The sequence below is a fragment of the Nelumbo nucifera genome, chromosome 3 (assembly GCF_055504915.1).
Source record: "Nelumbo nucifera cultivar China Antique chromosome 3, China Antique-T2T, whole genome shotgun sequence".
Lineage (NCBI taxonomy): Eukaryota > Viridiplantae > Streptophyta > Magnoliopsida > Proteales > Nelumbonaceae > Nelumbo > Nelumbo nucifera.
The window spans coordinates 40,220,817-40,247,646 of record NC_142651.1 but is presented as its reverse complement, the minus strand read 5'-3'; the positions used below and the strand labels follow the sequence as shown (position 1 = coordinate 40,247,646).

General features: G+C 35.5%; 2 protein-coding genes across 3 annotated transcripts; both read left to right on the top strand.

The window, feature by feature from the left end:
- Positions 1-2,769: 2,769 nt before the first annotated feature.
- On the top strand, positions 2,770-8,274 carry LOC104603995 (endoglucanase 19). Its single transcript, XM_010268196.3, has 9 exons — positions 2,770-3,308; positions 3,730-3,942; positions 4,358-4,558; positions 5,256-5,345; positions 5,471-5,635; positions 5,910-6,194; positions 6,303-6,651; positions 6,756-6,830; positions 7,468-8,274. The coding sequence occupies exons 1-9, from the start codon at positions 3,096-3,098 to the stop codon at positions 7,764-7,766; spliced, it is 1,890 nt and encodes a 629-aa protein (XP_010266498.1). The 5' UTR covers positions 2,770-3,095; the 3' UTR covers positions 7,767-8,274.
- A 10,170-nt stretch (positions 8,275-18,444) lies between these two features.
- LOC104603997 (Leucine-rich repeat (LRR) family protein) lies at positions 18,445-26,785 on the top strand. 2 transcript variants are annotated; one of them, XM_088901120.1, is made up of 7 exons: positions 18,687-19,000; positions 19,454-19,651; positions 21,600-21,754; positions 22,561-22,778; positions 24,146-24,764; positions 25,647-26,168; positions 26,251-26,785. In XM_088901120.1, the coding sequence occupies exons 2-7, from the start codon at positions 19,605-19,607 to the stop codon at positions 26,361-26,363; spliced, it is 1,674 nt and encodes a 557-aa protein (XP_088757246.1). In that variant the 5' UTR covers positions 18,687-19,000; positions 19,454-19,604; the 3' UTR covers positions 26,364-26,785. The 2 variants fall into 2 exon arrangements, with proteins under 2 accessions (XP_010266500.1, XP_088757246.1); XM_010268198.3 differs by lacking the exon at positions 19,454-19,651 and having other exon boundaries at positions 18,445-19,000.
- The last annotated feature ends 45 nt before the right edge of the window (positions 26,786-26,830 follow it).

The window sequence follows — 26,830 nt, the reverse complement described above, 5'->3', positions numbered from 1 at the left end:
GGAAAATCCTTACCTGCTGGAATTTTTGCCCACACATCAAAGCATCACACTCAGTCACATAGGATATGGTTGCCTTTTGGCCTTTTCCTAGTGCTGACCAAATGATTCCAATCGCGTGGCTATTAAGCTCTCCGCTGATTTTGTTTTTCATCTACAACTTTGCAATACACCTATTGAAGTCCGGAGCTACTGGGTAGGGGTTTTCTATTCCGAGTCTTCCATTCCATACAAGTTGGTACAAGAAGAGGAAGCTTATTGGATCTTGTAGCCCTTGGAATGCAAATACGAGGCACGAAAATGTTAAATCCGATGATCTTGATATACACAATATTTCGAAATCGGAATCCTAGTATTTGTCATGGTTCTGAGAAACAGCTTAGCACTTCTCCCTATGAAATTCGCTGTTTACAAGTTGTCAACGCACAGTGGACTATATGTACTTGTCTCCTTTTGTATAATCTAATATATTAGAGCTCATAAAAGGGATTAACATAGGCAAGATCTAAAGGAGTACAAGTTGTTTGATAAAATGCCCGAGTGAAGCAAGAGACAAATAACGCACAGTGAGAAATATATAAAATATAAACAAATGAAAGAAGCAAAGATAGAAAGGTCACCATCCTCTACATATAATACGAATCACTGGTCCGTTTTTATAATATTTTGCGTATATAGTATTTTGTCTCCTTTTCATCATCTGGTACTTGTAATCTTGCATTTTAAGCCAGTGTTTGTTTGTGGGGTTCCAGAGAATAATCCAAAGGTGAAAAAAAAGAGGTAAAGGGCAAAAGTGCGAGATCTCTATCCTCACCCCTCCGTATCTTGTTCCAATCGCTTTGCGAGAGCAACTTCCATTTTTCAATTTTGATACGCTCTCGCGTGAAATATCTTATGCACCGCCTTCCGTTTTTCCGTTGCCGGCAACGGACTAGATGATGGATGGCAGAGAGATCATCTAAATGACCGGTCGGGCAACTGCAAATTTTGCACTCACCCTCGTGTTAGGGGTGCTCACGGTTAGATTAACTGAATTGTGGGTTTATTATTGAAACCGAACCGATATTATTGATTTTCTCGAAACTGATAATTAAAATCGAATCGAAGCCAATCATTTAATCGATAATTGACTGGTTTAATTAACTGTCAGTATGATTTATCAGTTTTTTGTTTTTTTGTTTTATATTTATAATATATTATAAATAATTATATAAATATATAATAAAAGTAAAAATACATATAAAACATTATATTTTAAATAATAAATAATAAATAATATATTATATATTTTAAACATATTTTTATATAATATATATTTATTAATTTATAATATGTGAATAATATAAAATATAATATACATAAATATATATAATGTATAGAAATATGTATATATACCAATTGGTTCAATTAACCATCGATTTTTTATATTGGTTAACTGAAACTGAACCGATTACCTTTAATTTTTTAAAAATATTGAATCAAAATTAAATCGGCTGATTCAATTAATCAGAAATTTCAATTCGATTTTTCTTGTTCACCCCTAAATTGTTCAATATGTCACCTTCTATCGTTATAAGTATCTAACCACAACTAACAGCACCCACCAAATGGTAGCAATTAAGAAAGAAAATCTCACCTGAACACCTGGTTAGCTAACTCTTTCTGTCTGCTGCTCCTCCAGTCAAAAGATAAAACTTTATTTCGAGTGGTTGTGGGGGTGCCCACATCCAACAGAGGGAATACCGAATACCCAAGTCTAGTGTTGTTTACTTTCATTTTTAAAAGTATCTTCTGAATAATCCAAGCAATTGGGATTGTTACCTGGAAGCTTCCACTTTCCATAGCATCTTCCTTGTGTTTTTGAAAAAAATTATGCCCCCTCTTACGGTACGAAACAAACATAGCCTTAGCAAAAATCATGGCGTGATTGAATTTACAGATGACTTATAGGTCAGCATATGCATGAACAGAGCGCATACCATCACAACCAGTGGTCCTCTAAACTGTAAGGTCTAGGGCAAGTAACAAGTTTACTCCACGAACCGAGCTCCTGTTTAGGCGCTATATGTACACGTGGCCAATCTAATTGTTTAAATTTGCCACGTGGCAAATCAGAAAAGCTTAGCTTCTGTTGCTGAGTCCCAGCCTTCCGGGTAATCTATTATCTACAGGGCTAATGACTCTAGTGCAGTGAGTCCACACGATCCAAGGGTCCAACTCCAAGGACATGTTTGGAGTAGTTTGGTTTGGTTTATTCTTATTCGAAAGTGGTTTCCCTCCCTCCGCTCGGAGTCGTAGATGTCGGGAGTCGGGACCACCAAAAAAGCAAAAAACGAAAAAAAATGTGTGAAAGAGAGACGGTTTCTCTGGCCTTCTTAACTCCATGGCCGCTGCCACGCTTCCCCTTTCCTGTTTTAGTAAATTTGTAACTTCGACAGTCAGTTAAAAGCTGCAAAGTGTTTCTCAGTTCCAAACCTGTAATTAATATATTTTTCGTTAATAGTAAGAAACAGTAAATTCTCAGCTACAAAATTAATTAAAACCCCACCGACCCTTTTCAGTAAATGCAGAAACCAAACACATGACACAGTACTTTCTCTCAAGTCTCAACTGTTTTTGGTCCAAACAAAAAAATTTTATAAAATAGAACAATTTCATTTACGAGGCAAATTTAATAAAAAGAAATACATTTATTATTCTCTGCCAAGTTTCTGAGCTATTGGGACCTTCCTTTCCCCCTCCATATATAGAGGATTGTGTTCCTCCACATTTCTCCCAACTATCTCTCTCTCTCTCCCTCTGCTTCTTTTCGTCCGAGACTCTGTTCTATCTCTGGGTTCTTTATTGGTTTATCAGAAGTTTTAGCTGATAAACCATAACAGCATTTGCATTTCCCCATTCCATCCACCATTTCGTGGTGCTTGTGAGGAGAAGGATTCATAGGTTCCTCACTTGAGTTTTAGATCCATTTTGTTTGTAGTGTTCGTCGCGGAACAGATCTGACTCTCTTGTTTGTTTACAGATCAGATCAAGTTCCTGGACTTGATTCTTCTTTTTATTTTTCTCTGTTGAAAGTACTCTTGTGTATTTTGGTTTATATGGAGAAGTTTCGCAGACCCATTGCCATGGCTCCCCTGTTTCTGCACGCCATACTTGTTTGGCTTCCTCTTGCTTTTGCTGGCCATGATTACGGCCAGGCTTTGAGTAAGGGCATTCTCTTCTTTGAAGCTCAGAGGTCTGGTTACCTCCCCGGGAACCAGAGAATCCAGTGGAGAGCCGATTCTGGTCTGCAAGACGGAAAGGCCAGTGGCGTAAGTTCTTTTTTCACTCCAACCCATTGATCTTTCTTTTGCTTTTCTCCCTTTTCACTACTTCCTCTTTTAGCTTTTTGTTTGACATTAATCCAGATGAGTATGATTTTAACCTGATCTTTCCCTTGTATTCTCCGTCCCCTTTTCATTTCTTCGAAACTGGGTTTTGCTGGAAATGGTTTGCTATAGTAATCAGCATCCACTGTAAATAAATTATTCAAGTCCAGTGGGGTAGTGGGAGAAATTTACTTTACCCTGTTCTTCCTTATTCGACTGGAATTCATTCATTGTTTCCAGTAACTTAAAAGAACTGGTCTCCTTGGATCTCTGTCTAATTTTCACTCATTTTCTTTCTTCTATAAGATGTGGGATATGAAATGTGCACCAAGTAGTAATTTCTTCATCCGCTTTTGTGTTTCAGGTTGATCTGGTAGGAGGGTACTATGATGCAGGAGACAATGTAAAGTTTGGCCTCCCAATGGCCTTCACCATTACCATGATGTCATGGAGCATCATCGAGTATGGAAAACAAATGGCTGCAACCGGAGAACTCGGACATGCCATGGATGCAGTGAAGTGGGGCACCGACTACCTCATTAAAGCTCACCCACAACCATATGTCCTCTACGGAGAGGTATTATCAAAGCCCTGTTTGGTTGGCTTCACATTTTAACTTTGTTGAAAGTTTTCTATTCTCTCCCCATTTTTTACCAATCACCATCAGAAAATACGAAAAATCCATAATGGTTGAAATAAAGCAGAAAGGAAATTCTGTCTATTCTCCTTGGAACCTGGTGTCTTTATTCTGATTTCTGAATATATTTAGTTCTCATTGGTTCTTCTTTCTGGTCCTATTCCCTCTGTCAACTTCGTTTCTTGCCGGGTTTTAATTTAACAACCACTAACCCAAAGTTCTAATAATTATAATTATTAGTTCTTAATTGGTGATTCAGATTGATTTATAACTAAAACTAGTGTGTCGTTTTCTCGAATCTTAACGAACTAATTCTGTTTAGCGATAACTGAGAACTTTTTGTTTGTTTGATTAGGTGGGTGATGGTAACACTGACCATTACTGCTGGCAACGGCCGGAGGACATGACGACCGACCGCCGGGCTTACAAGATCGACGCCAATAACCCGGGATCCGACCTCGCAGGGGAGACTGCAGCGGCAATGGCAGCAGCCTCTCTCGTCTTCCGGCACCATAATCCGTCTTACGCCAATGAACTGCTTTCCCATGCCAAGCAGGTTTGGCTTTCTCCTCCGTTTCATTTATGCAATTATGCTTCCCGCTTCGTATCAGTAACACAGTTGTATGGCGCATATTAGTACAGTCTAACGTGCGCTATGAATATTCTATTGTTATAACCGGGGCTAATAAAAAATCTGGTCAGTGTGGACTGCGCACTGCGGAGTTTTTCCGGCGAACGCCGGCTTTCGAGGTAGGGATCTGCGACCAAGAAAACGCTCCCAATAGATCTGCAGCCGCACATTGGGAATATCTCCCTTGTCATTCACGGGAGATGCTTCCGATATACGGCTGTAATTGCAGGTTGGGACGATGTTGGGACTGTGTGTGAGCTGATCCGGGCTTGGGAATCTATTTTGTCATTTTTTCTCTTAAAAAAAAGAAAACATCATGGATCGTGAATATTGACCGTCCAGTTCAGATCTGTACTTAAATCTATACCGTCTGTTTACGATCCGTCAAAAGCGCGATACGTTGGTTGTACCACGTGGTGATCTGTCGGTGCTAGAGTACGGCAGTCATAACTGCCTTCTTTGGTCTGGGAACATTTTATTTTACAATAATACCCTCACGTAATTTGTGAAATTTCTTAGGTTAAAAAGAAGATGAAACATGAAATCAAAGGCTCAAAGCACAGCTCAAGCTGCAACTGCTAGCTTGTATTCTTATGATCTTATCTTCATTTTTATTTTTCAGCTTTTCGATTTCGCGGACAAATACAGAGGCAAATATGACAGCAGCATTACGGTGGCGCAGAAGTACTATCAGTCTGTCAGCGGCTACGGGGTAAGAAATATCGTCTTCTCTCCTGTCTTCTATATTCATACATCCAAAGTGTTTGATCTATGGTCTCAACGACAGCAACAACATATGAAAGTTAAAATTTGAATTTCGATGTTTTTCTCTTCAAGGATGAATTGTTGTGGGCAGCCGCATGGATGTATCAGGCAACCAACGATGAGTATTACCTCAACTATCTTGGTAATAATGGTGATTCTTTGGGTGGGACTGGTTGGGCTATGACTGAATTTGGCTGGGACGTAAAGTATGCCGGAGCCCAAGTTCTTGTTTCCAAGGTGGGTAAAGCCCCAATAGACAGATTAATATTTCATTGGATTTACATGGCATCTTATGCATATCAGCGCATACTCTATGATAATTTCTGCAGAATTTCAAAATATTTTCTAGTCTTTGCCCATTGCGACCATTTTAACTTTGGCAATTTGAACCATTGAATCCCACGATTTCAAAATATTTTCTTCATGATTGGTTTACAATTAGTTGGTGACCCGAGTTCCCACATTCATTTCTCAGTACCCGTCTAAGGCCTTTTCACTTCACTTTTTGCAGTTACTCATGCAAGGAAAGGGAGGCCACTACTCGTCGGTCTTCGAGAGGTACCAACAGAAGGCCGAGTACTTCATGTGCTCTTGCCTCGGAAAGGGAACACGAAATGTTCAGAGGACCCCAGGAGGCCTTCTCTTCCGCCAAAGATGGAACAACTTGCAGTTCGTCACCAGTGCCTCTTTCTTACTAACTGTTTACTCTGATTATCTCTCTTCCGCTGGAAGAAACGTCAAGTGTGCTGCTGGCACTGTCTACCCATCTGAACTTCTTGGTTTTGCCAAGTCTCAGGTACTCAATTGATTTTTACTGAAGTATCTCTACTTAAAGCTAAAGCTTGTAGCATTCAAGTGTTTCTTTGAATGAGTTGATTGATTTCGATATTTTGTTAATTCTTAGGTGGACTACCTACTTGGGGACAACCCAAGAGCTACGAGTTATATGGTTGGCTATGGCAGCAATTATCCACGACAAGTCCACCACAGAGCATCCTCGATTGTCTCCATCAAGGTCGACTCTAAATTTGTTAGTTGCCGAGGGGGTTATGACACTTGGTTTAGCCGAAAAGCCAGTGACCCCAACCTCCTAACTGGTGCTGTCGTTGGTGGCCCTGATGCTTATGACAACTTTGCTGATCAGAGGGACAACTACGAGCAAACAGAGCCTGCCACCTACAACAATGCTCCCCTGCTTGGTGTGTTGGCACGGCTGGGCGGAGGCCATGGTGGCTATAATCAGCTCTTACCAGGTTCAGAAAACAATCTCTTCTTATAAATTTACAAAGTATAAGTTAGAAAGATTATCAATAGTTTTGTTTTAATCATTATTGACGAGCATTTTCATGTTTCACAGTGGTACTCCCGGCTCCTAAACCAGTGGTTAACCAACCAAGTCCAGCACCACAAGCCAAACCAACCCCTGCTCCAGGTATATACATCAAGTTTTCTTGTTATGGTTGTTTTGCTTTTATTTCTCTCTTACTATTCCTCTTTCCATGGAAATTAGAGTCATCTAGCTCTGATGTAACCAATGCCCGGGTTTACATACACAGGAGAGCAGGGAGACAACATTTCACTAAAGAGACTTTGATATTGAATACCAGTAATCTGTAAATTGCAGCTAAAAATTCTTTGACTTCAACATAAAATGGGGTGGAACTTTCTCAGGCTGAAATATTTCAGCTATACTTTTTGTTCATTATGACAGAAACATTGTTTTCTGAATAATTAACAGAGAAGCAAATTAAAATGGGTGGAAATAGTGGCTGAAATATTTTAGCATGAATTATGAAAGACTTCAGGAAAGAGGGTAAAAAATTCATTCCTCCCCCTGATTGCACATGGGTTTTTGTCTTTCCAAAATCATGATGTAGATAGGACCAGTTGGGTCATTCAGTTGGGTTGACCTTGAGATATTATGGGTGGGGCTTGGCAAAGGCATGCTGTAAAGACCTCCATGTGATTATGTCTCTCTCCTCGATTCCTTGGAAATGAGCAACTTGTGAAGATCCGGTTTTGGTTAAACAGGTAAACTAAACTCTGTAAGCTTATCTCGTCTTTGGCAGCTAAATCCTCAACTCCAATTGCAATTGAGCAAAAAGCAACAACCTCGTGGAACGCCAAGGGGAAAACTTACTACAGATATTCAACCATAGTGAAAAACAACTCTGGGAAAACTGTGAAGGACCTCAAGCTTTCAATATCCAAGCTATATGGTCCTCTCTGGGGCCTCACAAAGTCTGGTGAAGCTTATGGTTTTCCATCCTGGATCACGTATTTACCTGCTGGAAAAAGTCTTGAATTCGTTTACATTCATTCAGCCTCTCCTGCCGACATCGCAGTCTCAAGCTACACTTTATCTTGAGTGTATAGACAACTGGAACACGGAGAAGAGAAGGTTTGCTTGGTTTTTAGGGGGTTTGAAATGTAACAATTGTGCAGCTATAGTGCCATACGAAGTGAAGTCCAGAAAGGATCTTTTTTTATCCTTTATGTGGGTTCTGGGTGGGGTATTAGCTAAAACTTAGGCTCAATAAGATGAGAGTTTGGGGGAGAAAGGTGTGAAGAGACAAAGAAAAAGAGTGCTCATCCTCTTTCCCCTCCACTCTATTGTAGTTACATATTGCCGGAGGTTTGATAGTTTTAAGACATGGAAAGATGTGAGAGAGAGAGAGAGAGAGAGAGAGTTGGGAGGGTGATTGAGGCTCCTCTCAACTGATTTGAAGTCTTCTGTTTCTTTGTATTTAAGCGACTTTTGATGGGTTCTTTACTTCTTTTTGTGTACTGAGGTTGTATGCTCTGCAGCTTTGTTCTTTCCAATATGAATATAGTTTGTGCGAAGAACTGCATCTCTTCGCTTCTGATCTCTGTAAGAGAATGGTGTTACTCATTGCACTCCTATTTGTTTTGATTTGTGAATGACTGATGGTGCCAATGTCATGTAGATGTATGCAAGGTTCAAAATATCAATATAGTCTGATATCGGACAGTATCGGTTGTTGCTCTCCCTTTTTTTTTTTAGTTTTATTTCAGAGGGGTCAATTTAAGGCCGTCTACTGGGTTAGACCCCAAAACACTCTAAAGAGAGACGTATGGAAAGCTCCTACTACGATATGTATTGGCTGATGCAGCTTTATACGTATCAAAATTTCGAACCTCGGATGTATGCATTTTAAGGGGTCTTGGGGATACTGCTAAATGCTCCCTCTCTGGTGAGAAAAAGACAATATTGGTTTCATTGCCCACTTGCGACTCCATGGATTTTTCTATGGCTGTCTTTGTTTGCAGTGTAAATACTCCATCTGTGTTATTTTATATTTTGGTCTTGTTTCATACATGTTTCAATGAAGTATAAATGATAATCGAGAATTGATGTAATGCAGATCGAGTATTACATCGATAATCGAGAATTCTAATAAAAATTTTATAAAATTTTATCCATATTCTCCACTCTCCGGTTCCTATCAATTTTTTTAAACCAATCCGTGCAGAACTCCACTGGTCCGGTATTTACATCTTTTTCAAACGCAGCCAAATTGAGATTATTTTCAAAAATTTCCATGAAATTAGGGTCGATACATGATACAGAGTTCACTTTTGCTACGAATCATAACCTTTGATACATTGCTGTAATGCAGTGGCCTTACCATAACGTAACTTCATCTAATTCATGGTGAAAATGTTGTTGTGGTAAAAGTAGGAAACACAAGAAATTATCATCACGGTGTAAAAGCCAAAACGAATTTGAGACATTACGAATGGGAGTAAATAGCTATGGAGCATACATCTATCCACAGACAATGAAGTGCCTATGAATATGAATATCAATTATGAACCTGGACCAGACGGAAACAAGCAGGCCAAACAGATTTTTTTTTGGAATGCCCAGTTCTCAAAAATGTTCATTTGGTCAAAATGGTTTCGTACTAGGATGATTGTGTATCATGCATGGTTTTCGAACCGTCGTTCATCCGAACGGTCAGACTGTTCAGCCTGGGAACTGTCAAGGCAACTAGTTCCGTTTTACCCCAAATCTAACCCTTGAGCCCTAGCCAAAAATCATTAAATTGGTCAACGACCTGTTGATCTGAGTGATTGAACTGTCAATCTGTTTAATATTTTTCTGGCCATTTTTTTGGTTATTATTATTATTTTAATTTTTAAAATTTTGTCAGAATGGACCATCCATTCAAATAGAAGTCAAACTGTCAACCTAAAAACCAATGGCCAGAACAGTTCCAATTCCCAATCATTTTTAAAACATTGATATAATATAAGTGATGCAACTTGGGTCAGATCGAGTTGAGAATTTGTTAAATTTTTAATGGGCCTGAAACCTAACCGGAGCCCAATATAGTTGAAATGCTTCCCAATTTACAAATTAGTAATGATCAGAAAAATGAAAAAGGATCACCACGACTCCACGAGAGCTACAACCCCGTAGAAATCCGTTTCTTTCTGGGCCTAAGGTTAAGGTTAGTATTTAGCCCGGCGGTCCATATGCCAGATTGATGCAGGAATAAGCCGGGCTATGCGTGCCCACTTGAATCCCATGCTAAAAGCTTTTTTTTGTTCCCTTCTTTTCTTTTTTATTTATAATTTCATGTTCATGCTAAAAGATAGAACAGACAAGGCAGTTTAGTGCCATTTCATTTACAAATAGCAATTAGTCAATTTTTTTTGCACATTAAATTGGGGGTGTTCTATAACATAAATGTTTTTGTTTTCATTTATTTTTTGAATTGCCACATCAGAAAAAAAAAAAAGGGGCGGGGCTCTCCCCATCACTGCAGGGATCCCCATTTCTCATGATTTTTTATAATGTTAACCATTTTGTTTTTATTTTTTATTTTATTTAAAAAAATAAAATTAAAATAGTTAAAATTTACAATCCTATTAGAAAAGATTCAATCATACATTTAAAAATATTAATATATAGATGTATGTGTACATATATACATATATAACATATGCATATCTCCCACGGGGATTGGGGAAATGGGGAAAATTGCCATCCCTATCAAGTAAAGATATGGTATGAGAAGAGTTTTGACCAATCAAAACCCATCCATGAATTTTGATAAATAACACCTTATTTGCTACCACGTTTATGATTATAATTCATTGGTCAATTGTTTTTCCAATATCATATCTTTTCTATATCATATTCGAATTAGAGGTGTAAAACGGGCCGTACTGGGCCAGCACGATACAACCCATGTGTGGCCCACGCAAAGTGCAGGCCGGGTGGAACCCTCCCTTGGGATATTTTGATGGCTCGGCCCGCATGGGCCCGTGCCATGCCACGAGCCGGGCTAAAGCTACTTATTTAAAAAAATTGAAAAAATCTTAAAATGTTGATGCATATAATTGTTTATATACAATAATTAAATAAAATAGTATAATGAAATTGAAAACAATTATTTATTTTATTAATATATTATATACTATATTGTTATATAATTATAATCTATATAATATATATGTATAAATATATAATGTATAAATATTATATAAATATATAAATATATATGGGTCGTGCCAAGCCGGCCCACAGACCTGAAACCCCAAGAACTGCATGGCCCATACAATCGTGACGGGCCACGGCATGGTTCGTGACCATTGGGCCAGGCCGGTCCGGGCCATGGCAGGCCGAAGGCGTCACGCCCGATTTACACCTCTAAGTGGAACCCAGAAAATAAAATCACGTTCTTGAACTCTGTTTTTGTTTTAAGGGAAAAATAAGTTGGTTTTGTTTTAATAAATAATACATGTTTTTGGAACCAATAAAATATTGGTTTTTAAAACAAAAACAAATTTTCTAATACAGAAATTATATGATTTATGGAACATGATGTTCAATAATCAAATGATAACATGTTTTTTAAACCAGATTCAATAACTGTTTCAGGTTTCAGTTTTGAAAACAAAAACACATACACAAAAAATAACATGTTTCTTGTGTTTTTGTTTCAAGAAACAACTTGTTTTCAAACAAGATGGTTTTGATTTGTTTTTGGAATCGCTACATCAGCAAAACAAAATCTTGAACTCTAATTTTGTTTTCAAAGGAAAAACAAGTTGGTTTTATTAAAAAAAAAAGAATACATGTTTTTGAAACCAACAAAATATTAATTTTTAAAACAAGAACAAATTTTCTAGTATAGAAATTATATGATTTATAAAACATGATGTTGAATAATCAGATGAAAACATGTTTTTGAAACCAGATTCAAGAACATGCTTTTGGTTTTAGTTTTGAAAATAAAAACACATACACAACCAAGAGCATGTTTCTTATGTTTTAATAACAATTTTTTTCAAACAAAATGGTTTTGATTTGCTTTTGAAATCAGCAACAAGGAAAAAAATCAATATATTGTAGACCACCCACCTATAAGGGTTTGACTCAAATCAGGTTTTTGGTCGAGTCAACCAAACTCAACTTGAGAATAAGTCCGATTGCGATGATTGAAGGTTGGACTAGACTTACAATTGAAAAATATTAACCTGACCCAATCTAAATTTACCATGTTTTTAAATTTAAATATGTAAATATTTTTAAACAAGAAAATGATGTGGGAGTAGAAGAGGTAGGCTGTGTAGGTAAATGGTGTGAGAAGGTTTGGGTTTATTATAGATTTTTTTTAAAGAAAAAGTAAAAAAAGTTTTTAATTTGGGGAATTGGAGGAGCATTAGAGAATGATTCTTAAACATTTTAGTTCAAGTTTGGGGGGCCTAGTAAATATATATAAATATTGATTTAACAAAAAGTTTGGAGGGGGGGGAACCCTGCCAATATACTTGGCGATGCCGCTTGATTGGTTACTACTTTTATGATACTGATTGATTGATTACAAGTTATTTTAGTATGATACCCATAATGCCATAAAGTCATGATACCCAAAAGAATTATAACTAATCAACAACATCATAAAAAGTGGTAACCAATCAGGTGATTTTTTTTTATCAAAATTGATAGCGGCTTTGATCAATCTGGTATCACATCTTTCTAGCATTATAGATTTGGATAGTTTTAAATAGGAAAAAAAAAAGATTTTTGTAGTGTAGCATAAATATAATACTCATAATGTTTACTATTAAACAAGAAGAAAAACAAGAAACATCCTAAAAAGATGGAGGGGAAAACCAAACCACCTCCTGATCAAAAGATTTATGTTGTGTTTATTTGCACAGTACAAATGTATAGGAGTGTAAATGAAAAAAAATGTAAATTTTGGTTTAATTTTGTTTTGGATTTTACTTTATTCTGCTTTAGGTCTTATTTTATTTTATTTTTAATGCAATCAAAAACTTGCAGCCAAATCATTTGCACTATCATAGTTTTTGCATCAGTGCAAATTCATTTGCACTGCAACCAAACACTTACAAGCTATAGAGTGCAGTAATCTATTAAAATTAATGACCTATATCACAAATCTATAAAAACAAACTTAGAAGAAAGAAAAGAAAGATCATCCAAAAAAACGTAGAAGTCCAAGGCCAAGAAGAAGAAGCCCCATTTAAGGCTAGAACTGTCATCAAAGAGTCAGACTTAACAACAATAGAGTCATAAGTCAGATCCAAAGCCAATTGTATGTAAAGCACACCTGCTGGCAACCAAAAACATCAGTAATAGTTCCACACTGTCAAAAAAAAAGAAAAAGAAAAAGAAAAACTATAGAATCATCCAGCTGAAGAGGAACACAGGAGGGGTAGCTACAAGAGTTTGGAGTAATCGGAAAAGGAAAAGAGCAAAAATTCAGAACAGAAACACAGTCGGCAAAGATCTCTTAGGCTATGTTTGATTTGAAGGAAAAGGAAGGGAAAAACAGAGAAACCTATACAAGGTTTATAAAGGTTTTCCTACCTTTCCCTTTTCTTTTCCCTACTTTTTCCTTCAAACCAAACATAGCCTTAATTTTAAAAATGTGCTTATTTAAATCTATAGATTCATTTCTAAACAAATAACAATTCTTAATAGCCGATCATGATAACATATAATGGCTAACCAAGAAGGAAAACAAAATCCTTCTATTCTCATCCTTAGATTGAAAAAGCAACAAGTTTGCCAAAATTATATCTGGAACCGAAAAGGAAATATTTACATCAAACCTAAGGCTAAGACTGTGAGGAGAAGCAAACCAAACGGCTTGAATAGAAGGACATGAAAAAACAAAGATGAACTAGAGACTCTTCCCCCTATAAATAAAACACAAAATTTCTAGGAAATTCTAAAACCTCTATTAATCATAATAGAAGAAACAGAAGGAGCCTAAGAAGAAGTTTCAGCCTTCAAACCTGTCTAATTGAAGCTTTAATGTGAGGTGAAAGATGGTTGCCTCGAAGAGCCCAAAGAGTATTAATAGCAGCCTTAACTGAGAAAAAACCAGTTCTAGACTAGTCTAAACAAACGGAACACTGGGAACAGTTGTATATACATAAGTATTTAGAATGATATCAGCCCAATAATCAATATAACACTCCCCTGACTTTACCAACACCCTAGGAAGGCAGGAACCATCATTCTGCAACAAATCTTTAATAACTAAGCCACTATGACTTACATCTACAGGACCAACATTTGCTTGTAATGAAACTTTATAACCTAGGCTACATGAATTGAAAGGTCCTTAATATATATACAATTAGACTTCCAGATCATAGAGGAGCTTTTGTTTTATAGGAAAGGGAATATGCTTCTGAGACAAATTAATATGTAGCCCTATGGATTCTAACCCATAAAGCTAAGCCCCTATTAAAAAATAACCAAGTTAACTTCGACTAAAGATCTTTATTCACTTCAGTAGCCTTCCTAATTTCTAAACCACCCTCAGATTTATGAGAGCACAAATTGTCCCAACTAGTCCATTTAAAAGGAACTAATTTGAACAATTCGATCAATTGACCTGTTCACTGAAGTGGGTGTTTGGAATAAGGACATTGCATAATTGGGCACAACCTGGTAACACAGACTAAGGAGGAAAATGTAAGGAAAGGAAAGATAGAGAAACCAATACAAGGTTTGTAAAGGTTTCTTTACTTTTTCTTTCCTTTCCCTACATTTTCCTTCAAACCAAACATAGCCTAAAGAACTAATTTTCCTTCCTAGGACAAATTTGAAACTCTCCAACCATTAAGTTTAGTCTTCAAATTTTTCAATATATAAGACTAAGAATGGGCTTTATTTCAAGTCCAAAACAAAGGAACTCCTAAATATTTAGATTGACAATCCAGATTGCCCATCCTTATCCTTAACTACCTTTTCAAAAGTTTTTCACCTTATGACTAATATCCTACTATAAAAAATAGTAAAAACTATACTGCACTCCACCTCAGAATTCTAAATTCCACAGACCTACAACAATTCAAAATTTCAAATACCCCCACCTATAACATCAATACCGTCCCTTGTATTGGCATCAATTCCGAGCTGGCACCTACCCCAATTGTACGATGGCGATAAGATTTGTTGAGGTGGACTGAATAATAAAAACTTGTTACAATTAATTAGCTGTCCTAACATAGATTGAAACAACTCTATTGCATCTAACAAATTAGCAACATCCTCCCTAAAGGCTTTAAGAAAAAGAAACACATCATCAGCAAAAAATAAATGAGAAATAAATGGAGGATCTCGACAAACCTTGTTCCCATGAATAATGCCAGAGTTTTCAACTCGAACAAGAAGCCTAGAAATACAAATAAGGGGAAAGTGGATCCCCTACCTCAGCCCATAAGAAGGAGCAAAACTCTCCCGAGGTAAACCATTCACAAGAATAGAAAAAAAAGAAAAGAAAAATACAAACATAAATCAAATCATACCAGACATGAGAAAAACCTAGGGCCCTAAAAATGGCCAAAATATAATCCCATTCAATCCTATCATAGGCTTTCTTCCACAAATAAATGCTATTAATTAGATCCATGTCCAAAACTTTTAACAATATAAACCCATATATTTTAAAACTTACTAAAAAACAAAACCATTCTTTACCCAAACTAAGCAATTCAACCATCTGAATCAAATTGGTCAACCCACCATAGTTCAATAATAAAATTTTTAAATAGAAATAAATAAATATAGAAAATTATAAAAATGTAGAAAAAATAGACACATTTATGATATTTTATTAATCAAATTAAAAGATAAGTGTAATAAACAAAAATTATTTTTATTGATGATGAAAATGAAACACATAATCTAAAACTAACCAAAAAATTAAATTATTTTCCTGTTTAATGAAGATTAATAGTTCATAATAAAAATAATAATAATTAAATGTTGATAATTGATTATGTGATATGTTCCCGTGCTGAAGTAATAAAACATAAAAAAACACAAAAATGAAAAAAATACATAAATTTTACAAAAAAAAAACATTTGGACACGTACAATATCTTGTCATATTAAACAAAAAATAAGTGTACATAACAGTATTATTTTTACACACATAGAAATAAAAAAAAATGCACACATCTATAACTCCATATTTACACTGTTACTAAAAATATGAATAAGATTGTAGAACTTTCTTTTGACTAAAATACCCATTTTCAAATTTAATCACTATTTAATTATGAGGTTTAAAATATAGTTTGAAGTACAATTTTCATATCATTCAATTCCCTCTCTTTAAATCTTACATTTTTTTTTTTATAATTGAACAATAAAAATACACTAGTTAAAAAGATAAAACATTACAAAAAGAAGAATCCGCCAAGTAGGTAGGCTGTGAATGATACTCAAAACTTTGCAGCCCAATATGAGGTGCTTACATAATCAGATTCGGATTTTGCAATCTGCATCCAATTAATAGTGAAAAACAAAAAAAAAGTAAAAATTAAAAAATACATGAATTTTATAAAAAAAATTGGATACATTATCACTATCATTATCATTATCTAGAATTTCCACGTGCAAAGCACATGCATACGTACTAGTGTTTCATAAAATAAAGAATTTTCTGGGTAATTATAACATTATCCATAATAGATCTACCGGAAATAAAAGCATTCTAAAATGGAGAAATGCACTTATCCAATAAAGATTTCAATCTACTAGCTAAAATTTTAGTTATTACCTTATAGATCACATTACAACCACTAATATGTCTAAAATCCTTGACCTGAACTGCATATTCTTCTTAGGGATTAGAGAAATAAAAGTTCTATTAAACTTTCTCAAAAATTGATGATTGACAAAAAAAAAGATCTTACACATTATATAATATCATCTTTCATTTCATCACATCATAGTTAAAAAAAAACATTGGTTCAAGAGCCTTTAAATTAACATATGAAGAAAAGAATAGATTTAATGATCCTCCATAGGAATGAAAATAAGCCTATCATTTTCTTCATCATAAATCTATACTATTATAAAAAGTACCAATATGGTCTAAGATTTCTGGATTGTTTTTTTGGATTAAAATACCCATTTTTTAAATAGGATCCCTATCTATTATGAGGGCAGAAAGTGTAATTTGAATACTATTATTCATTGCATTCAATTCTCTCTCATTGAATTCCATTGAAGGTATTAACTCTCATTCACCCTCATTTAACCATATATTTAAGGCATTTTTGTTTTTTTAGTTTCTAAATTTCACTAATTAAATCCATACATATATAATTCTAATAACATAAAAACTTGTACTTTTGAAATTGACTTGGAAAAGCAGTATTTTTATGTGGTGGTAAGAAATTAAACAATTTAGGGTCAAATAGGCCACCCATGTCATTGTTGCCACAATTAAATAATAAAAAATTAAAACTTGATAAAATGCAAAAAAAAATATAGAAATTAAAGTACAAATAGGGTCTAAGATTTTTGGAATTTTTTGGACTAAAATACCCTTTTTTGAAATACGGTCCCTATCTATTATGAGGGCAAAAAAAGTAATTTGAATACTATTATTCATTGCATTCAATTCCCTCACATTAAATTCCATTTAAGGTATTAACTCTCATTCACTCTCATTTAACCATACATTTAAGGCATTTTTGTTTCTTTTAATTACTCTATTCCACCAACTAAATCCATGCCTAAATATTTCTAATAACATAAAAAAACTTGTGCTTTTGAAATTGATTTGTAAAAGCAGTATTTTTATGTGGTGGTAAGAAATTAAACAATTTTGGGTCAAATAGGCCAACCCATGCTACATTGTTGCCACAATTAAATAAACAAATTAAAACATGATAAAATGCAAAAAATATAGAAATTAAAGAAAATTTTGGGAACATCTTTAATATCATATATTTGTCATACTAGACAAGAATAAGTATGATAAATAAGAAATACTTTAATTAATGATGGAAATGGAATATAAAATTTAAAACCAATTGAAAATAAAATTATTTTCCTATTCTCTCTCATTAAGTCTCATATCTAAGGTATATATTTAAGATATATTTTTTCTCAGCATTAAATTCTATTAATTAAATCCACAACATTGATTTTAATAATATAAAAATAAATATTTTGAAAATAAAACCATTTTCTTCCCTCCCACTGGATAAGCAATTCAACCATTTGGGTTAAATGGGTTAATCAATAATGCCATAATCAAATAATAAAAATCAAAATAAATAATATATAAAAATATAAAAAAAGGAATTGGGCATATCTCTAATATTATATATTCATTATACTAAATAAAATTAAGTATGAAATGTAAGACATATTTTTATTAACGATGAATAATAAATATTTAAAAAAGATAGAACACAAAAAATGAAAAGTATACAATTTTATTGAAAACATTTGGGGACATTTCTAATGTTATATATTCACTATATTAAATAAAAATTATTTTTATTTATGATGAAAATAGAATACAAAATTAAACAACAACAGCAACAACAACAACAATAATAATAATATTAATAATTGTCATTGTAACTTAAAATTTCAACGTGCTTTACTAGTAATTGAAATTGGACCAAAAAGATCAGTCTTTCTAAATTATGACATCCCTTAGATTGGTATAATTTCTTAAAAGATCCACTATAATACTTAAATTCTGCTACTAATTATTTGTCCAGTTACCCTGATCATCCTTAGGACAATCAATTCTATTTCTCCCTTCTGACTGAGACTGCAAAAATGAAGCAATTGGACCAACACAGCCTAAACCCAACCTAAGCTCAATTTGATGTGTCATATGGGGCTCAACAACTCGTTAGGTTTGGTTTGCCACTTCACGGGCTCTCAGACAGTCGGGTGTCAGAGGCTCTGAAAAAAATTGTAATAAATTAATGATTCTTGCTGGAGAAGAAAAATGAGAAAAGAAAAGAAAAGAAGAAACCCGGTCGGCGATTCACTCGGCATAAAGGGTGTTGAGGTCGGAGTAGCTCTGTAGATCATCCTCGTTCATTCACGGCTGAAAGCAAGAGCCGAAACATGGCCAACGAAGGTATTGAGATTGAGAGCGGTCTCGTTCGTCTCTGCATCGAGGTTGCCAGCGAAAACGGAGAGAGTGTAGATAAGTGGCGGAGACAGCGAAGAACTCTCGAACGAATGCCCTCCCACCTCGCGGAAGCTCTTTTCCATCGTCTACTCCGTCGTCGGCTCCTCTATCCTTCCCTTCTTGAGTAGGATCTAATTCTTTTGTTTTGCTTTTTCCTGCTTAATTTCATATGTTACTCCTCAAAACAAGATTTACTTTCAGTTTGTTTCCGTTGAATTCGGATGTTTGTGGACCATTTGATTGGAAAAACCCCTCGGCTTGATTGGTATATTAGGATTTTTTTTTTCAGTTGGTGGAAAACCATAAATTAGAAATTCAAAGTTTCTCTTGTAATTGATTGACACTAAAGAAGTGGTTATTCTAATGTTAAATTAAGCGTCAAAGTGATAATTCCATGCCTATACTAGAAGCTTTTATTTCTTAATTGTAGTTAAGGTTCTGATGCGTGATATAGATGTTATTAGTTAGTTCGGTCGTCTGATGCAAATGACCGAATACAAATTTCTGAGAAACAAACCCAAATTTTGTATCATTCTTGGGAAAACCATTTACCATGGTACCGCACACTGTTCTGCAGAACTTCAGTCAATATCATTTTGTATTCAGCGTGACAGAGGTGATGGAGGCTTGGCTCGTATACCGAATATCAAGCACTTATTACTTGTTTTCGGAGATGGATTGCTATATTTTGGGACTTTAGGAAATCTCATTGGTGGCTAGACTAAATTATGTTTCTAATGGTTTCATCTTCGTGTTTCTTACAAGCACAAATCAGGTACTTCGAAATAGGCTACCCTTTTTGCTTTATTTTCTTATTAAACACGTACTAAAATTACACAAGTGGGACACTTAGATAGGGAATCACCTGTCTGATCCTTAATTGCATAAGTGAGATATGGGTCATCTCAACACGAGTGGTTATCCTGAATAATCCACTGTATTCTCCAAAATGGAGCTTTTTGAAATGGAAACCTTGTTAATTTGGGTGTTTCATCGACATATATGTGACTTTATATTGGGTTAATCAGGCAGCCCTAGTCACCTATAGCATAGTGTTAACCTAGGTGACCAAAGCTTATTTTGACAACTCATCTAATGTCTAAAATGAGTTGGTAGGTGTTATGACCCAGCCTTGCCTCTCCACATGACTTAAGTTGTTCTAGGTGACTGAACTGAATGAAGCCTTCATTAACAATTTGGGGGTTGGCTACACAAGTCCTATGTTTGTGTTCCACTCTAGAAAGGACCATATTACTTCGTTGAATTGTCATCTATTAGGCTTTTTCTCCCTACTTCAACCACACCCTTTTCAGCCTCCCTAGCTTTTTTTTTGGAACCATTAACTAGAAAATTGGCATAAATGACTAAAAGTCTTATAATTCATAGTTGTCAAGGCATTGCCTAGGCAACTAGGCGCCCTTGTTTGGGTGCCTCGCCCAAATGCCTTGACTTTTAGCAACTAGGCGCCTGCCTAGGCGACAAAAATGACAAGGCGGGCACCTTTTATAATATCATTTATGTTGCTGTATCTTATTAATGTATGTGTTAATACATTTTATTATATGCTATATATATCAATTATACTTTGTTTTAATGTTTTACTATTGAAATTTAAAAGATCAAAGGGTTTTGAGAAGAGAAAAATAAAGAAAGAAAAGAAAGAGGAAAGAAAGAATAGAATAATAAAGTTATTTTTTCTATTCTCTCTCTCTAATTAAATAAAACAGAAACTCCATCCTTGTTTTTTTTTTTCTATTTTTCTTTCTATCTTGAATATTTATCATATAAAGTTGATAACCATCCTTAGCTGCTAATTAATATGAATTTTCTCTATTAAATACTTATTATAGTAGTATTATTTTTGAAAATAATGAAATTAATATATGTAAAAGATTTTTATCTTTTAGATGTGATGATTTTCCACATTTTTGGAGGAAATTTAATGTTCTTAATAAAGAGAATTGCTATTTTTTCAATTAACATACATGCTGAATGGTATATAAAACTAGGAAACTAGCCAAAAGCCAGATTTTTATATTATAAAATTTTTATCGCCTAGGCGCCCACCTAGACGACTAGGTGACTAGGTGCCCCCGTGTCGCCCAGAATCGCCTAGACGCCTTGAAAACTATGCTTATAATGTTTTGTTTCCCAAATGTCCTAACAATGTAATTTCATCTAGATAGTTCTTTTATTATGATTTTTAACCTTGAATGAGTAGTGCCCTAAATTGGTCTTAGGGAGATCACTGATCATTTAGAATCCTTGTCCCAGGTTCTCATTCGTAGGTAACCAGGCAGTCAGCTTCTGATGAAGATTGTTGGACACAGAATATATCCTAAGTTGTTCATAGGTGCCTTGTATCTACCAATTTAGGTGATTTTAAATTGCTAATTACTTGATAAGGAATTTAGATGAACTTTGTGTCCACATATCATTTTTGATGAAAACTTACACTTTGAGATGGATTGCCAGGTGACTGGGTTGTAGCGTCAATGAGTTCATGGCATGGATAAACTGACTGGATATATTGTTCATATGTATTTTAAAACAGTTCCATCTTTTTTGCTTCATATTTGAATTGTTGTATTAATTATATGTAAGTTTGGGCTGTTCTTTTGTTACTCATAGAGTTCTGCATTCTTTCTTAGAGTGGGTTTGGTTTCTGTCTGTTCTTTTTCCATCTGTGATCTGATCTTTTATTATCTTATTTTCTTTTATAGAGTTTTCCAACATTGTATAGAGGATATTGATTTGAAAGGTGAACATTTGGTGGACGCTGAGTGGATGGCATACTTGGGTGCATTTCGTCACCTTCGGTCTTTAAATATTGCAGATTGCCGGGCTATCAATAGCTCTGCTTTATGGGCTATCACTGGTATGTACCTTACTAAGTTTTCTATTCCAATGAGTTTTTTGGGATATGAAGAATTTGTGCTGCATTCTCTTTAGTGGGTTGGATGGTCTTCTTAGTTCATATTTGTTTCTGGTGCAATGAACAATCTGAAGATACACGATATTCAATCTAAGAAATTCATAAAGGCATCAAAAGTGATTCTTCCTCATTCTATACCCTTTACACATCACCCAATGATTGATCTGTCTCTTAGTCAATAGGCAGTACTTTGAATAGGGCATGGCCCTGAAAAAAATACTGGTTTAGTGCTGAGAAGAGTGATCTTAACCCTTCCATTCTGTTACAAGTATTTGGATGGCTGTATGTCAATGAAATTGACTGTAAGGAAGAAGGTCTATTATCATCTGGTTGATTACATGTTCCGTCTTCCATCAAATAAAACATATCCACTTGGTCTGGTTCCTTTTTGATTCCTCATTGGATAGCATATCAATGAGTGATATGTGTGATGATTGAGCATCTTTGATTCTCCCAGACAGCACATAATGTGACATGTTTATTTTTTCATATGCATGTGCCTGCAGTAGATCAAGAAGGACATGGGTTGAAATAGTTGGGATAAGTCTTGGATGATGATGGTGATGAATTTAACAATGGATATAGCACTAAACGGAATGTTAAAAGTGGATTCATGTAGCCGACCTCATATAGTTGGGATAAAGCTTAGGTCATGATGATGATGCATGTGCCTATGGTTTGAAGATGTTTAATGTTCAGTGCTTGGAAGGAATTACCTACTTATCTTTTTCTGTTTTTTCTGGTTTTAGGGATGACTAGTTTGAAGGAGATTGACCTTTCTAGATGCATAAGGGTTACTGATGCTGGTATTGTGCATCTTCTATCAATTCCAAATTTGGAGAAATTATGTGTCTCAGAAACAGGTCTCACTGCTGATGGAATTACAAGGATTTCTGCCCTTAAGAATCTGTCTATGTTGGATTTGGGAGGTCTACCTGTCACTGATCTGGCATTGAGTTCACTCCAGGTATGCTGTTTCTATTCTTTGAATTCACTACTCTTGGACTCTTCGCATGCCCTTCTTGGGCTGGTTGATTTGGAGCTTTGCTTTTGTCTTTCACTTGGTGGATGTTTATCATGAATTTCTCTCTATTGTTAGTCAATGATAAACATTGGGCTTATAGATTTGTGCTAATTGTAAACTAAATAAACCTTAAAAGATGTAGATAGTAATATAGTTTTGACTTTTGACCTATAGTGTGTTTACTCTGCTATGGTGTTGGGGGAAGGGGGATTGTCAACCATCTATTTCTTTCTTTTTTTTTGATAATTAACCATCTATTTCTTTCTTGTCCCTACTCATCTATGGTGTGGACTGTGGAATCATTTTTTCACCTTTTTCGGGTATTTGGTCCAGCCTGACTAACACATAGGAGCTGTTCAGTGACCATATTTGACCTCTAAATACTAAAAGGGGAAGAATTTTGTGGTCATGCACTAGAGCAGCTGTGTGGGAAAGGAATGCAAGAGTCTTTGATAACAAATCAAGAGATGGGCACAATATAATAGAGAATACTGGGGTGAAGACAACTCATGGTGCTAACTACCAAGGAGTTAAAAAGACTAAAACCTGGTGATATATTACGATGTTGGGTGAAAGTGGCTAGATTCTCCCTTATAACCATATTTAGAGTACATGATCTGCACCAGAGATGGGGAAACTGAAACTCAACTTTGATGGGTGCAGTCTAGGAAACCTGGGACCCTCAGGCATAGGTGTGGCAAGAAGCCATCATGAAAATATCATGATGAGTTTTACAGGGTCAATTTGTATAAGGAACTCATTAAAGGCTGAGATATATGCACTTCAACAAGAATTAAAATTAGCCCAACCACTGGGATGGTCTAATCTGATGATTGAAAGGGACTGCAAGGTGGTTTCTGATGGCTGATGAACAAAAATGAGGATCCTTGGAAGCTTTGATAGGACCCTTATTGCTTTGGCATCCAATCTGAACTGCTTGTTTAGATAGGCTCCTCGATCGGCTAATTCAATAGCTGATGATTTGGCTAAGACTGGAGTGACTAGGAGCAGTTTCTATTGGGAACACCAGGTCCACTGGTCCAGGCATTGCTTTTAATCTGAATTAATGAAAACTCTTCCCTTGGTTCCTCAGCTTCATGATGCTTGTACAGTCTCCTTATATCTTTCTTGATGCATTGATGTTCTGAGTTAATACAGATATTTATTATTAGCAAGAAATTATACCAAAAAGCAACAATTTAGTGCTATTTAAAACCTGTTTCTTTCCAATATATACTGTTATTTTCAACTAAAACTCTAATTTGAATTCAGTACCGAGGTTCATAATACTTTCATTTTTTGCTTGTTAGGTATTGACAAAACTGGCATACCTTGATTTGTGGGGAAGCAAAATATCCAACAAAGGAATTTCTGTTCTTGAAATGTTCCCGAAGTTGAGTTTCTTGAATCTAGCTTGGACCAATGTTACTAAATTGCCAAATATACCTTCTCTTAGATGCCTAAACATGAGTAACTGTACAATCCATTCTATATTTGAAGTGGGAAACAGTGAAGTTAAAGTTCCTCTTCTAAGAAAGCTTCTTCTCACTGGGGCGACATTAGTTGATGTTGATGAGGCATTCTCTCATATTGAAACGAATTACCTGTCCTTCTTGGATTTATCACAGTCTTTGCTTGACAAGTTTCAGTTTTTGGCTGGTATGGGTTCTTTGGAACATTTGGAACTCAGCTTTAGCAGGATGGGAGACGATTCTATTGAACTGGTTGCACATGTTGGAGCAAATCTTAGATATCTGAATCTCAGCAACACAAGAATTAGCTCAGCAGGGGTAGAGATTTTAGCTGGACATGTTCCAAACCTTGAGAGCTTATCGTTATCTCAGACAGCTATTGATGATGTTGCCCTCTCATACATCAGCATGATGCCTTCTTTGAAGGTTATCAATTTAAGCAACACAAATATTAAAGGTATAACCTTTTTAGTGGATAAATGTCACAAGTTTTTCTTTTCCACATCCGCAACATGTTGACGTAACGGAGGGGTGTCTATAGGTCATCCTTTTTCATGAGGATCAGTCAAGTGGGTTGATTGTAGCTGTCAGATGCATTTACTGTTTCTAGGTCAAAAAAGCACTACATTTCTCACAGGGAAATTCTGGGTGCTGGGTTATGATGTGTAGACTACCAGCAATATACTAGCTTACTTGGCACTGGTACATGTACAATGGTGCGAGCGAGGAGTAGGAGAGGCTTGCCATTTTGTGAGTCAATCTTGAAGTCCTCCTATATGAAAGACCAACCTAACTGGTATTAATTGCATGATTGTGGAGAGTCATGAATGACGTGGACAATGTTCATTAGAGAAAGTGAATGGGAGCAATAAACAGTTGTTCTGCATCCCTGAAACTATGGGATTCAGCCCTCCTCATTTTATTCATGCTTCAATTAGCAGGTTTTTTCATTATTAAGGCATTGGTGCAAATGGAAACTCCTTATGTAGGAGTGAATTATCCCATATGTGATGTTTATAAGCATTCTATATTACTTATGCCAAATATAGATTATAGAATAACCACTCCCAGAGGCCACACTTCCATCAATTTATATTAAAACAAGGACATATATGAAATGGGAATGGTGTGCCGTCCTCGCAATCTACCTAAATACAATCCCAAAATTTGCACATTCAAAATAGTGATGATGTTTATGGATGTGAATTCCTGGGCAGGGCCATCATCAGAATAGGTGAATCCATGTACAATGTGTAGGGTAGGGTGCTTTTACAAACATTATCCTCTTCTAACCACACAAAACTGATGATTCATTCTTGTTTATGTTGTGCTATATCAGGCTTCAATTACAGCACAAGCACTGAGCTGGATCGGGTTCCCTCACTGATAGCATTGCAGAATCTCAAACATTTAGCAAGGTTGAATTTGGAAGATACCCAACTCAAGGATGCATCTTTATATCCTTTGTCCACTTTCCAAGAGTTGAATCATTTGGCTCTGAAAAGTGATTTCCTTTCAGACATCTCTTTGCACAATCTGTCATCTATCCCAAAGTTGAATTTTCTCGGGATTCGTGGTGCTGTATTAACCAATGCTGGACTCGATTCATTCAGACCATCAAAAATGCTGGAGACACTGGATCTGAGGGAATGCTGGCTTTTAACACAGGATGCTATCACATCATTTCAGGAAAATTACCCTCAAATTGAACTGGTTCATGAACTTGCTAAAGCTCCCTCTTGGGACCAGAGTACCTATGATCGTTCGACTACATCACAAGGAAACGCCAAAACTTTACAATTGAGACAGAAGGGCAAAACACTGCTGACCCAACATAGATTCCAGAAGGAAAGATTCATAGGTAGGAATTACTTTTACCATTATTTCCCTGAATCACCACCAGCCTATTTTACTTTCTTTCTGATTGCATTTTTCTGGAATAGATGAAAGGCTGAAATATAGCAGAGAGGAACTACTGGAGTTGCAGTTCTCACTTTTGTCTTGCATTCCTCTTGAAGGCAGTGGTGTTATGCTTCCAAAGATGCTACTGAAGTAAATTGGAGGTTCAACCATTAATTCTAATCTGGGCACCCAGCCACCCATCTATACATTACATATCTTGTTCTTTCAACAGGAAGATGTGGCAAGTAAATTTATGTACATTATTTTAGATCATCATCATCGTCCAGCCTTATCCCAATTGTATGAGGTTGGTTACATGATTCCTGTTTCACCATTCTGTTCTGCCACATCTATTGTTAAATTATGAGTGCTTAAATCATTTTATTTTCTACTTCAACCCATGTCTTTTTTGGTTTGGTATAGATAAGGTACATTATCTTAGATGATCATATTTGTCTTGTATTCAAAAATGACCAGAAAGTCTCCATATTGTGCGCAGGAGGCCTTTGTGTTATTATTAGCTTGTTACATCTCAGTTGATTTATTAATATGACATTTTTGGAACGCTTTTTGGAATTTTGTCAAGGCATTACTGATGCATCCTTTTTGGAAGAAAGAACA